The sequence below is a fragment of the Rhinoderma darwinii genome, chromosome 1, assembly GCF_050947455.1.
Source record: "Rhinoderma darwinii isolate aRhiDar2 chromosome 1, aRhiDar2.hap1, whole genome shotgun sequence".
NCBI classification, from domain to species: domain Eukaryota; kingdom Metazoa; phylum Chordata; class Amphibia; order Anura; family Rhinodermatidae; genus Rhinoderma; species Rhinoderma darwinii.
The window spans coordinates 625,544,009-625,557,929 of record NC_134687.1 but is presented as its reverse complement, the minus strand read 5'-3'; the positions used below and the strand labels follow the sequence as shown (position 1 = coordinate 625,557,929).

Genomic DNA, 13,921 nt, shown 5'->3' with positions numbered 1-13,921 from the left:
AATACTTATTTCTCTGTGCACAATGCAAATAAATATATATCATTTTGACAACGTGATTTTCTTTTTTTTTTTTTATATAATCTATCTCTCACTGGTAAAATTAACCTAGCCTAAAAATTCTAGACTGTTCATGTCTTTGACAGTGGGCAAACTTACAAAATCAGCAAGGGATCAAATACTTATTTCCTCCACTGTATATATTTCATAGCACTATACAGTGTGACAAACCCCCTTCTCCAGTTGGCGTCATCAGCAATGACATCATCAAGGCAGTGGCCTTGATGTTGACTCCCTCGGCGTCGTTTCCTACTATAAAACCTTAATGGCGATGTAAAGGATCTGCCAGGCACTACGTCTGGGTATACTCCCAGGATTAATCAGTCGATACCTGAGGCCAGACCTCTGAGACTGACACCTGCTCCCACCAATCAGGGTGGCAGGCTCAGGAGTGGGAGAGCCTATCGCGGCCTGGTCAGTCAGAGTTAGCTCCGCCCCCTGTCCATTTATACCTGCCGTTTTCTCTTCCTCCTTGCTTGTTATTCTTCTTGGATTCCTGGCCCCACTGCTGCCTTGCTCCAGCCTGCTTCTGCCGTGCTTCTGCCTTGCTTCAGTTCCGTTTATCCTGCGTTGCTCTGCCCCTGGCTTGCTTCTGCTCCGTGCTCCCGTTTGTATACTCCACTACTTCCTGATCCTGACTGGCTTATTCACCGCTCCGTTTCCTCGCGGCGTTCCGTGGGCCTGTATTCCCTTGCGTGTTCCCTGTTTGTACTCCTTGCACTTAGACAGCGTAGGGACCGCCGCCAAGTTGTACCCCGTCGCCTAGGGCGGGTCGTTGCAAGTAGGCAGGGACAGGGCGGTGGGTAGATTAGGGCTCACTTGTTCCCTTCACCTCCTTCCTGCCATTACATAATAACAAGCCCTTACCTAGTCTACCATTTCTTCTACGCTGACGCTATCATGGACCCCCTTGAGACCCTGACCCAGCAGATGCAGGGCCTCTCCCTACAGGTCCAGGCCCTGGCTCAGAGGGTCAATCAGTCTGACGCTGCCTTTGTAGTACCCCTCACCTCACCTTTAGAACCCAACCTCAAGTTACCTGACCGGTTCTCAGGGGACCGTAAGACTTTTCTCTCCTTCCGGGAGAGTTGCAGACTTTATTTCCGCCTAAGACCTCACTCCTCAGGTTCCGAGAACCAGCGGGTGGGTATCATTATATCCCGACTCCAGGAAGGGCCCCAAGAGTGGGCCTTCTCCTTGGCTCCTGACGCCCCTGAACTTTCCTCCGTTGATTGGTTTTTCTCTGCCCTCGGTCTCATTTACGACGAGACTGACAGGACTGCCTTAGCCGAGAGTCAGCTGGTGACCTTACGTCAGGGTAGGAGACCTGTTGAGGAATACTGTTCTGATTTTAGAAAGTGGTGCGTAGCTTCTCGGTGGAACGACTCGGCCCTAAAGTGCCAGTTTAGGTTAGGATTATCTGACGCCCTGAAGGATCTGCTGGTTAGCTACCCCTCTTCTGACTCACTAGACCAGGTTATGGCCCTAGCAGTATGACTTGACCGACGTCTCAGGGAACGTCAGCTTGAACGTTTCAATGTTTTCCCCTCTGACTGCCCTGCGATTCCCCCTGAGGTCCCGTCTCCTCGCTCTTCCACGGAGGACTCGGAGGTACCTATGCAACTCGGGGCCTCCATGCCCCCTCGACAACGTAGAGAGTTTCGCAGGAAGAATGGTCTCTGCTTCTATTGTGGGGACGACAAGCATCTACTGAACACCTGTCCCAGGCGCAAGAATAAGCAGCCGGAAAACTTCCGCGCCTAAGTGATCATCGGGGAGGTCACTTGGGCGCACAGGTATTTCCCGTTAATACTAAACGCAATAAGATTTTGCTTCCCTTTCAGGTCTCGTTTGCTGGCCGGTCTGCCACTGGCAGTGCCTTCGTGGATTCGGGCTCATCTGCTAATATCATGTCTGTGGAATTTGCTATGTCTCTAAAAATGCCTTTTATTGATTTACCTTATCCTATCCTGGTAGTGGGTATCGACTCCACTCCTCTTGCCAATGGTTATTTTACTCAGCATACTCCTGTTTTTGAACTCCGTGTTGGCTCCATGCATTTGGAGCAGTGCTCTGTACTGGTGATGCAGGGATTATCGTCCGATCTGGTATTAGGTCTTCCCTGGTTGCAGCTGCATAATCCCACGTTTGATTGGAATACTGGGGATCTCACCAAATGGGGTAGTGATTGCCTGATGTCATGTCTTTCGGTTAACTCTATTTCTCCCCGGGAGGAGGTAAACACGCTTCCTGAGTTTGTTCAGGACTTCGCTGATGTGTTTTCTAAGGAGGCCTCCGAGGTGTTGCCCCCTCATAGAGATTACGATTGCGCCATCGATTTGGTGCCTGGTGCCAAGCTTCCTAAGGGGAGGATATTTAATCTTTCATGTCCTGAACGTAAAGCTATGAGGGAGTATATCCAAGAATGCCTGGCCAAGGGTTTCATTCGCCCCTCGACTTCTCCTGTAGGTGCTGGCTTCTTCTTCGTGGGGAAGAAGGATGGTGGTCTTAGGCCGTGCATTGATTATCGGAACTTGAATAAGGTCACAGTAAGGAACCAGTATCCCCTTCCTTTGATTCCGGATCTTTTTAATCAGGTTCAGGGGGCCCAATGGTTCTCTAAGTTCGATCTACGGGGGGCATATAACCTTATCCGCATCAAAGAGGGGGATGAGTGGAAAACTGCGTTCAACACGCCCGAAGGTCATTTCGAATACCTAGTCATGCCCTTTGGGTTGTGTAATGCCCCTGCCGTCTTCCAGAATTTTATTAATGAAATTCTGAGAGATTACCTGGGTAATTTTCTTGTAGTGTACCTTGATGACATACTGGTGTTTTCCAAGGACTGGTCCTCGCACGTGGAGCATGTCAGGAAGGTCCTCCAGGTCCTTCGGGAAAATAATCTGTTTGCGAAGACCGAAAAATGTGTGTTTGGGGTACAGGAGATACCATTTTTAGGTCAAATCCTCACTCCTCATGAATTCCGCATGGACCCTGCCAAGGTTCAGGCTGTGGCGGAATGGGTCCAACCTGCCTCCCTGAAGGCGCTACAGTGTTTTTTGGGGTTCGCTAACTATTACAGGAGATTTATTGCCAACTTCTCGGTCGTCGCTAAGCCTCTTACGGACCTCACTCGCAAGGGTGCTGATGTCCTCCATTGGCCCCCTGAGGCCGTCCAGGCTTTTGAGACCCTCAAGAAGTGCTTTATCTCGGCCCCCGTGCTGGTTCAGCCCAACCAAAGGGAGCCATTTATTGTGGAGGTTGACGCGTCCGAGGTGGGAGTGGGGGCCGTCTTGTCCCAGGGTACCAGCTCCCTCACCCATCTCCGCCCCTGTGCTTACTTCTCTAGGAAGTTTTCGCCCACGGAGTGTAACTATGATATTGGCAACCGCAAACTCTTAGCCATTAAATGGGCTTTTGAAGAGTGGGGTCACTTCTTGGAGGGGGCCAGACACCAGGTAACGGTCCTTACTGACCACAAGAATCTGGTTTTCCTAGAATCTGCCCGGAGGCTTAATCCTAGACAAGCTCGTTGGGCACTATTCTTTACCAGATTTAATTTCTTGGTTACCTATAGGGCTGGGTCCAAAAATATTAAGGCTGATGCACTGTCACGTAGTTTCATGGCTAATCCTCCTTCTGAGAAGGATCCTGCTTGTATTTTACCCCCTGGTATAATTGTTTCTGCCACTGATTCTGACTTAGCCTCTGACATCGCGGCTGATCAAGGTTCAGCTCCCGGGAACCTACCTGGGGACAAACTGTTTGTCCCCCTGCAATACCGGCTAAGGGTACTCAGGGAAAACCATGACTCCGCTCTATCTGGTCATCCTGGCATCTTGGGTACCAAACTCCTCATTACCAGAAACTATTGGTGGCCTGGGTTGCCTAAAGACGTTAGGGCTTACGTCGCCGCTTGTGAGGTCTGTGCTAGGTCCAAGACCCCTAGGTCCCGACCTGCGGGCTTACTACGTTCCTTGCCCATTCCCCAGAGACCTTGGACCCATATCTCCATGGATTTTATCACCGATTTGCCTCCATCTCAGGGCAAGTCGGTGGTGTGGGTGGTAGTAGACCGCTTCAGCAAGATGTGCCACTTTGTGCCCCTTAAGAAACTACCTAACGCCAAGACGTTAGCTTCTTTGTTTGTGAAACACATTCTGCGTCTCCATGGGGCCCCAGTCAATATCGTTTCGGACAGAGGGGTACAATTTGTTTCCTTATTTTGGAGAGCTTTTTGTAAAAAGTTGGAGATTGATCTATCCTTCTCCTCCGCCTTCCATCCCGAAACTAATGGCCAAACGGAAAGGACTAACCAATCCCTGGAACAATATTTAAGGTGTTTCATTTCTGACTGTCAATTTGATTGGGTCTCATTCCTTCCCCTCGCCGAATTTTCCCTGAATAACCGGGTCAGTAACTCGTCAGGGGTCTCCCCGTTTTTCTGTAATTTCGGGTTTAATCCTAGGTTCTCCTCAGTTTCCCCTGGTTGTTCCAATAATCCCGAGGTAGAGGACGTTCATCGGGAACTGTGCACAGTCTGGGCCCAGGTTCAGAAGAACCTAGAGGCGTCCCAGAGCGTACAAAAGATTCAGGCTGATTGTAGACGTTCTGCTAACCCCCGGTTTGTCGTCGGGGATCTGGTGTGGTTGTTGTCGAGGAACTTGCGCCTTAAGGTCCCGTCCAGGAAGTTTGCTCCCCGATTTATTGGACCTTATAAGGTCATTGAAGTCCTCAACCCTGTATCCTTCCGTCTGGAGCTGCCCCCATCCTTTCGCATACACGACGTCTTCCATGCCTCCCTCCTGAAACGCTGCTCCCCGTCCTGGTCCCCCTCGAGGAAACCTCCTGTTCCCGTTCTCACCCCTGAGGGGGTGGAATTCGAGATGGCCAAGATTGTGGACAGTAGGATGATCCAGGGCTCCCTCCAGTTCCTGGTCCATTGGAGAGGATACGGGCCGGAGGAGAGGACTTGGGTACCTGCTCGAGATGTTCACGCTGGGGTATTGATCAGGAGGTTCCACCTTCTCTTCCCCACTAAACCGGGTCCTCTTAGTAAGGGTCCGGTGGCCCCTCATAAAAGGGGGAGTACTGTAAGGGATCTGCCAGGCACTACGTCTGGGTATACTCCCAGGATTAATCAGTCGACACCTGAGGCCAGACCTCTGAGACTGACACCTGCTCCCACCAATCAGAGTGGCAGGCTCAGGAGTGGGAGAGCCTATCGCGGCCTGGTCAGTCAGAGTTAGCTCCGCCCCCTGTCCATTTATACCTGCCGTTTTCTCTTCCTCCTTGCTTGTTATTCTTCTTGGATTCCTGCCCCCACTGCTGCCTTGCTCCAGCCTGCTTCTGCCGTGCTTCTGCCTTGCTTCAGTTCCGTTTATCCTGCGTTGCTCTGCCCCTGGCTTTCTTCTGCTCCGTGCTCCCGTTTGTATACTCCACTACTTCCTGATCCTGACTGGCTCATTCACCGCTCCGTTTCCTCGCGGCGTTCCGTGGGCCTGTATTCCCTTGCGTGTTCCCTGTTTGTACTCCTTGCACTTAGACAGCGTAGGGACCGCCGCCAAGTTGTACCCCGTCGCCTAGGGCGGGTCGTTGCAAGTAGGCAGGGACAGGGCGGTGGGTAGATTAGGGCTCACTTGTTCCCTTCACCTCCTTCCTGCCATTACAGGCGACACGCCAATCTTCGACGTAAACCACCCCCACTCGCTTCCTGCAGTGTGTGGTTACCTCATTGCAACTTGCACTGGAGGGAATAAAGGGGGCCGGGTTACAAGAGGGGCCCGGATCATGAGCTCCAGTGGCACCAATCATGATCTAGCATTGCTGCCACTGCCTTTATTCTTAGGTGTCGTCTAGAGCTGCAGGGACCTCTAAATTTATATTTGTCTCTGGTTACACTGTCATTAAGGCTATTTCCACCGTTACAATCTTTGTAACTAGTCTTAATTAAAAGTCTCCTACAGTTTTGTGTCTACAGCTCTTATACAGATCTTTATTATACTCCCTTCCATCTATCCCTATTTCTACATTTGGTATGGAAGTAGGGGACAGATGGATGGAAATATGACTGCAGGATCAGACTGCATAGGGTTAGTTTGTAGTCTGTTACCATGGAGATACATAGGTCTGCATAGATGCGTAGACACAAAACGATAGGAGAATTTTAATTAAGAATATTTACAAAAGTTGCTTCATGTGTTATTTTAGATGCATTGGAACAATAAAAAAAATGGTTAGCAATGTTGATATGAAGTATAATGCTGGCTGCTGAAACCTCCAGGTAACAAAGCCACAAAATCAACATGGGGACAGGGGACTACAGTTAAACGGTAGCTTAATTTTACTCAACACTATACTAGCCCCCGGTTCATATATTTCATAATGATTATGAAATAATATCACAAGGTCACTGCCCTGATTCTGACCGAAAATTTGTATTGTTTCCAGTTTTGATGTCGCCACCCAAAAATTAAAGAGTGGGGTCATTCATACAAAAAGTTTTGGTGGAAAGTGTCGTAAAGTGTTCAGTGGTGATGCTAGAGAGTTCTACAGGTTGAGTGAAAGCATTCTCACCTACACATTTAAGGTAATTTCCCTTTTTTCATTTTTTATTTTTAATGGTGTATACCTAAAATATCAAAATTACTAAGGCAATGCATAGAGTGAAGATTTAGACAAAGGGATAGAAGAAACCCAAATCCCCCTATGCCCAAACCTACCATTTAAAGAGGTTGTCCAAGATTAGAAAAACATGTCTACTTTCATCCAAAAACTGTGCCACACCTGTCCACAGATTGTATTTTGTATTGCATCTCAGCCGCATTCACTTCAATAGAGCAGAGCTGCAATACCAGACACAACCCATGGATAGGTGTGGTGCTGTTTCTAGGAGAAAGCAGCCATGTTTGTTTAAAATCCTGAATAACCATTTTAACTGCGCTGTCATTGCATATTGGTGATAAAATATAGTGGCAGGCTATGCCCTAGCTATGTTGCCCTATGCCAATCTGCATCTCTCCCCTAAGAACTGACTTCAGATTTTAAAATCAGCACCTGGATGAGATGTGATGGGTAGCTTTAGCCCTCATTCTCACATCTGGCCACATTTTCATATTACGTCCACAAGTCCCGCCCTGTGCCGGTCTAAAGGGAACCAATTGCAGTTTAGGTTTCTGCGGTCAGGCCTGGGATTTGTGAACGCATTAGGCTGTCTGTATGGGGCAATAGAGTGATGAGACAAATTGCACATTAGATACATTTTGGACAAACCCTCTGATTTCGATATGATTGGGTGATGATCTAATGTGTATGGGGGCCTCCCGATTGTCACTCGAGTGCAGAAGGCAGAGGGAAGATCAATTGCCCGGTGGGACCCGTTGGGCAGCGGCTGACAGCTATTGCATGTGTATGGCCATGTAAGTAGAACCACCCTAACATACAGTCGTTGGATAAAACCCTAATGATAGACCAGTCCATTAATTCTCTATGATCTATTCTAAACAGTTATAACTATATATATATATATTTAAATACAGGTAATTTTTTCTTATGTGCAGGTGGAAGCTAAGAATGATTTCAGCTATGATTTCTACAACAGCAGCTGGTCATATGTGAAAAACACTGCGGAACAAGTAAGGTCTAACTTTGCTGGTAACAAAGACGTATCCAGGACTTTCACCTTCTCAAAAGAAAAGGTAAACCGGACCATGAACTTCCAGAGCTTAGCTCCTCATAATGTATGTATAATGTGAGCGGCAGGTTGGGCATTTATATACTGGTAGAACTTTTTTGTCCCCCTTTTTTTTTTTTAAATGTAAAGTTTCCCTCTCTCCATGCTTTCTAAGTGGACGGGCTCTCCCTGGTGTGATGATAGAACTGTCCTCACACAATTAAACATCTTCCTACTGCTGCTCCCTCTCCCCTCTCACAGCATGCAGTAACAAAAACATAGAGAGAAAGTAAAAATCTTATATTAATTATATTTCCGCAGACTGATTTTGGGGAAACTGAGAAGATTTGCGAACATTGGCATAATTCTTCCAGGCAGGGAAGGGGGAACTACAGGCTAATGGGAAGTAAGGGAGATATTTATGAGATAACAACTCTGAGACATCTTTTCTTTTGATATGCCATTCCTCTGTTATTTCTCCTGGAAATGTCTGAAAATTTTTTATAACTGGGTGTTACCATTCCCTTGGTCAATGTGGCATATCACTACAAAAAGCCATGAGGAAGGACGTGGTGTGCGTCTGAAACGCGTAGGCACCTATCTATCTATCTATCTATCTATCTATCTATCTATAAGCATTACACTCGGGACCGATCTTGTTTTAATCACTCAAAATAAAATTGGAACAATGTTCTATTTTAACTGATTGTGCTGGATCCTTTATTTTTTCGTTTTTCCTATATCACTACACAGTCTGAGACTGTCCTATCAGTGCTGACAGTGTTAAGCTACCAATTCACAAAAGGTAAATGTTGGTCAAAATTGACTATTTTGGTGGACTATCGTTTGAAAATTATACTTGAGTGATCGTTTGCGATTGCCAATGGCAGACTGTTGCCTGCTAAAAATGGCATCTGTCAGGTTGGATTTTTTTTTTTTGGCTTGGGTCCGCTAAAATACAAGTTTATGGCATGATCATTTGCTACTTTGCACAAATCCACTATTTTTTTTTACTGACTCCCTGATCGGCCAGTTTAGTCTGGCATATTGCTGGCGGGATCGTTCGTATGTATGAATGATCCCACGGAGGTATGATTGGCTGCATTCTGGCAGATCAAGATATTATGTGTGTGGCTGGCTTTAAGGTCCTCTTACACCGGCCAATTTTGGCCAGTGCAACGAGCGCCGATCAACGAGACCGCACGTTGATAGGCGCTCGTTTGCTCCAGTCACAAGGAGCTAGTATGGGGACAAGTGCTCGTTACTCTGATTGCTCATCCCGACTCCCCATACATTATTATCATGTCGGCAGCGCGTTTTCCTGTTTACACAGGGAGATGTGCTGTCGACAACAATAATATTTTAGTTTTTTAAAACGATACGATCAGCAGATTAACGAGCATTTGCTCATTCATCTGCTGATCGTTCCCCTGTTTACACAGGGTAATTATCAGCAACGAGCATTATATGAACGTTTTTGATCGTTTGCCCGATAATTGGCTCTTGTAATAGGGCCTTTAGACTGTGTGGTGACACCCTATTGATAAGAGGAATGGTAATGCCCTGTTGTCAATTTATAGTCATTTTTAGGAAGAATAACAAAGGAATGCCACAATACAGAGATTTAAGAAACTGTGCAGTTCAGAATTAAGGAAATTACTTTTCTTCCTGTGTCGGTGGCCACCATGTTAATACATGTAGCTAGATCATGTGGTCACAGAAAGTTCTGTACAAAACAATGGCTCTTCAAGCTACACATCCTTCCTTATCAGTTAAGAGGATGCATAATAATAAGATTGCACAATAGTTCCTGCACGTTCAGGATAAAAGGTAAGACAAAGGAAACATGTAGGAACAAGAAAGATTGTAAATGATGTGACTTGGGAATTTTGGTAAAATTTTCCAATTGTGTAGTAGGTTCTTTGTTTTGTTTTTATGATCGGAAATAGTCATATACTTCAAACCAAACGGCGTTCTGTGTAACCCCAGCAATCTGGGTACCACGGACTGATTTTTTGCACTACACGTGTTTCGGGAGCTTTGGGTGCCAGGCCCAGTATGTCGAAGAGGTTGGGTAGAAGTCTGGCTATGTCACTTCATCCCTGCCTAGCAGCAGTAGTATGTGTCCTCTCCTCCCCCAGCATATTTAGGTCAGTGCTGCTGTATATTAGGTGCTGAAGGAATTTTGGGCTCTAAATTTATTTTGACATCTGATGAAGAGGTTAAGCGGGGAGAGGGCGTTTTGGGGTGTGTGGCCTATACAAGGACATGGGGCACATGTCAGTAAAAAGTTTGAGCCTTCAGAGGTGATGTCACCATGGACGACATGACTGCTGCGACATGGTGACATGCGTTTAGAGAACGGGTTGGGGTTCTTCAGTGCGGTTTCTAACTGGTTTGGGGTTCCTTGGCCTAAAGAAGTTTGGAAACTGACGCAGAAATTTGAAAGAACGAAAGCCAAATTTGCATTGCAACAGCAATAAAAACAATGATACCTATCATAAATATTTTTGCATATTTCAAAACCCATAAATTTAGTAATTTGCAAATATTTTTGTCCCTGCAGAGTTACCAGTTCTTGGTTATAAGGAATCATATGGAAGTGGCACAATTCATCAATAACAATCCGGAACATTTACTGCTCGCGGAACCGTTCTGGAGAGAACTCTTTAACCTCCCGTCAGTCTATGAGTACACAGCTTACCGGAAACTCATTGACAGATACGGAACCCATTTTCTACATTCTGGATCTTTGGGTGGCGAATATGAATTTCGGTTTTATCTTGATACTGAGAAAGTGAACCAATACGGTAAAGTTCTATATATATATATAAAAACTGTTATTAATCCAGCCGACTCTCTTATTCTAGCTTGTGAGGAGCAAAACTGGGCAAAACATGGGGCACCAGATGGTTGTCTTTATAGGGATGTCCGGTGGGAAGTGTGGAAATTGTATATAATATCTATACGGATCGACTGAGAATCTAGTACTCGGGCCTAGGTTTACACCTAGACTTGTTCTATACAAGTAGAATTTGCACAATTTTTATTTCTGCAAAGTGCAAAAATGGGTCATGATATATGATAAAGACTAGTGGTCTGTTGGCTCTTCAGATATTGCAAAACTACACCTCTCAGCATCCCCTGATAGCTACAGGTAAGTAGGTTGGAACAGATGGAGAACCACAGATTGGAGAACACTGATGAAGACAAACCAAGATCATTTATGTCGGGGATATTTTTTCAAAAAGTAGCATAGATGTTATCCTGTAAACAACAGTTTAATGGGTGGATGGGTTGACCTATTCTACGGTATCATTGCATCGTATAGCACCTGACATTGACCTGCTTCTCATAATCATCATTATCAAACATGTTCAGTAAATTAATGGTTTTGAAAAATATATATATTTTTTTTTCTAGATGGATCCAATACAAATTTTGAGCAATGTACTTCATCCAGCTCGGGATTTTTATTTTTCAAGTCATCGAAAACAGAATGCAAAAAGTTGTCTGATGCAATAAGATCATCCTCAGGTACCGACCGATATATATATTATACTCACACCACACCACACAAATCCAGGGTTGCCGCTAGGTGGCACACCACTGGCCCAGCTGGTATTTATGCTGAGAGGCCTGTAAAATTAAAATAATTTTACTGGCCGTAGCAAGGGCAGGTAATTTTGTAGAATAAAACTTAGTGCGCAGTCAGATTAGTTCTTATTTGGATGGGTTACTCTTCTTTTGTCAGGCCACTCAGCCCAAGGAATGTCAGTAGCATCAAGACTAGGTCAACTGTGGGATTGGTCCTGGAGAGATATATGCGGCAGGCAATGCAGTAGAGAGCCAGAGACCCTCACATTCACAAGCTAGACATATCACACTGCCGGCCTGCTCAGCCCTATAGTCAAGAGCGGAGGAGGAGGAGAATAAATGAGATACAGGGCGACATTCTCTGTCTGAGGCTTCTAGACTGAAGTGACCAATCAGTGTAATGTCATGCCCAGAAACCACACCCACTCTTTCTTGTGTTAGGGTGTGGTTAGAAAATTTCACGTAAAAAAGCCACAGGAAAGGGCAATCCAACAGCATTCATTTTTTTTATAGTGGGCATGCTCACAGTATACCACAGCATGCTCACATGAAGAATAGAACGCACTACTAAGTAACTGTAAAACAATCCCTCAATGCTCTAAATATAACTTGTCTTTTTGACTTGTAGGTGGCAGCGGGAAAGAGATTCGAGGCCAAGCAATTGTGAAAGGAGGAGAACCCAAATTTATCTCTGCTCTCAGCTATTTCTCCCTGGATAACCCAGTTGCAAATGACCAGCGCTATGCTTCCTGGGCTGGTTCTGTAACAAATCTGCCAAGTATTATAAAGTTTAAGGTCAGTACTAATTTTCTGCATCGCTAAAAAGCTTAACAAAAGACTTGACATATATATACATTATAGGGACAGCCCATTAATTTCCCTGAGAATTATGTAATACTTTATTTCTCCTGTGGGGGCACAGCAGGAAAATTGAACACTTGTTGCTAGATTTTATTACAGCTGATCACTGGGCGTCCCAGCAGCGGGACAACTTGCGATCTGATTATTTTCATTGGAGCATTTTAACTTAAAATAATTGTAAAAAACAGACAATGACTTTAAGCCTCAATTAGGGAGAGTTCCACTTTCATCCATTTAAGTTAGAAGAAAGTTAGCAGTGCCTCCTATATATGTCAGCGTGGCCACGACTGGTCTACACAATAAAACAAAATGACATTATCCAAGGGGTTTGTTAATAATCTTCAGGGAGGATTGGGGTAAGGCAAGGTTGGCTTTAACCCCTTCATGCACTGGGATTGCAGGGATGGCACAGGGATGGGGCAGGTACAGGTGTCAGCTGTAGCATTCAGATATGTACATCCTTACCTTTACTTAAATTTGGTTAAGGACTCCAATTTCTCATGAAACAAATTCAATACAATATCGCGACATGCTAACAAAACCCTTGACAGGTTGCAAATCACATCACAACCACTGGGTAGCCACATATAGACACATATAGTATAGACATCTCGTGATCTGAGTTGTCGCCGCTTAACCCCTTTGACACCTAAGTGGTTTTCAGAAGGAGGAGACTCCCTCTGTAAGCCCATTGACACTGATGCGAGGGGCCTAACAAAGGCGCCCAGGTCTGTCATGTACGTGAGCCTTTTAGGCCCTGCCTAAGAGAGTGCCCAACAGGCTGCCTGGGATCACCTGTTCAAGTCCCATAGAGGGACTGTTAAAAAAAGTCAAAAAAGTTAAAAAGCTATTGTTGTTTCACAAAACTTTTGATGTGTCAGGCTGGGTTCACACGAGCACATTAACGTCCGTAATGGACGGACGTATTTCGGCCGGAAGTCCCGGACCGAACTCAGTGCAGGGAGCCGGGCTCCTAGCATCATAGTTATGTACGATGCTAGGAGTCCCTGCCTCTCCGTGGAACTACTGTCCCGTACTGAAAACATGATTACAGTACGGGACAGTTGTCCTGCAGAGAGGCAGGGACTCCTAGCATCGTACATAACTATGATGCTAGGAGCCTGGCTCCCTGCACTGAGTTCGGTCCGGGACTTCCGGACGTTAATGTGCTCGTGTGAACCCAGCCTCATAGTGACATGTCAGATATTTTGATCGGTGGGGTCTGGGTGCTGAGACACTCACCGATCACCAAAACAAAGGAAAAGAAGCGCTCAGCTGAGCACAGTTCCCTTTTGGCTGTAATGGTATAACTTTAGCACTTTTCGGCTCTTGAAAAGACGGAGTTAGCTGAAGACCAGCTCATAGACTTCTATGAGCCCGTCTTCCTCTAACCCCTCCTCTTCAAGAACATCAAAAGTTTTATGAAATTACACTTACTTTTTAAATAAAGTTTACAGAAAAATTAAAAAAAATCTAAAATAAAAATGATCAACTAAATTACACATAACTGGTATTGCCCCAATCGTAATGATCCGTGCTATAAAATTACCTAATTTATGCCGCATGGTGAATACCGTGAACTACCTAAAAAGAAAAATCACCACAATTCATCCGCCCCTCGAAAAAAAGGAATAAAAGTTAATATGTACCCCAAAATAGTACCAATGAAAACTGCAACTCGTCCCTCAAAAATCAAACCCTCATACGACTACGTCATTAGAAAAATAAAATAAA

The 13,921-nt window shown here is 45.4% G+C and overlaps 1 protein-coding gene across 1 annotated transcript in view; it reads left to right on the top strand.

Annotated features, from left to right (window-relative positions):
• Window positions 1–13,921, top strand: part of C7 (complement C7) — a 70,767-nt gene that overhangs the window by 28,653 nt on the left and 28,193 nt on the right. Inside the window, exons 6-10 of the mRNA XM_075842375.1 lie at window positions 6,508–6,646; window positions 7,617–7,754; window positions 10,296–10,539; window positions 11,153–11,266; window positions 11,955–12,121. Coding sequence (XP_075698490.1) covers window positions 6,508–6,646; window positions 7,617–7,754; window positions 10,296–10,539; window positions 11,153–11,266; window positions 11,955–12,121 — 802 coding nt within the window. The remainder of the gene's footprint in view (window positions 1–6,507; window positions 6,647–7,616; window positions 7,755–10,295; window positions 10,540–11,152; window positions 11,267–11,954; window positions 12,122–13,921) is intronic.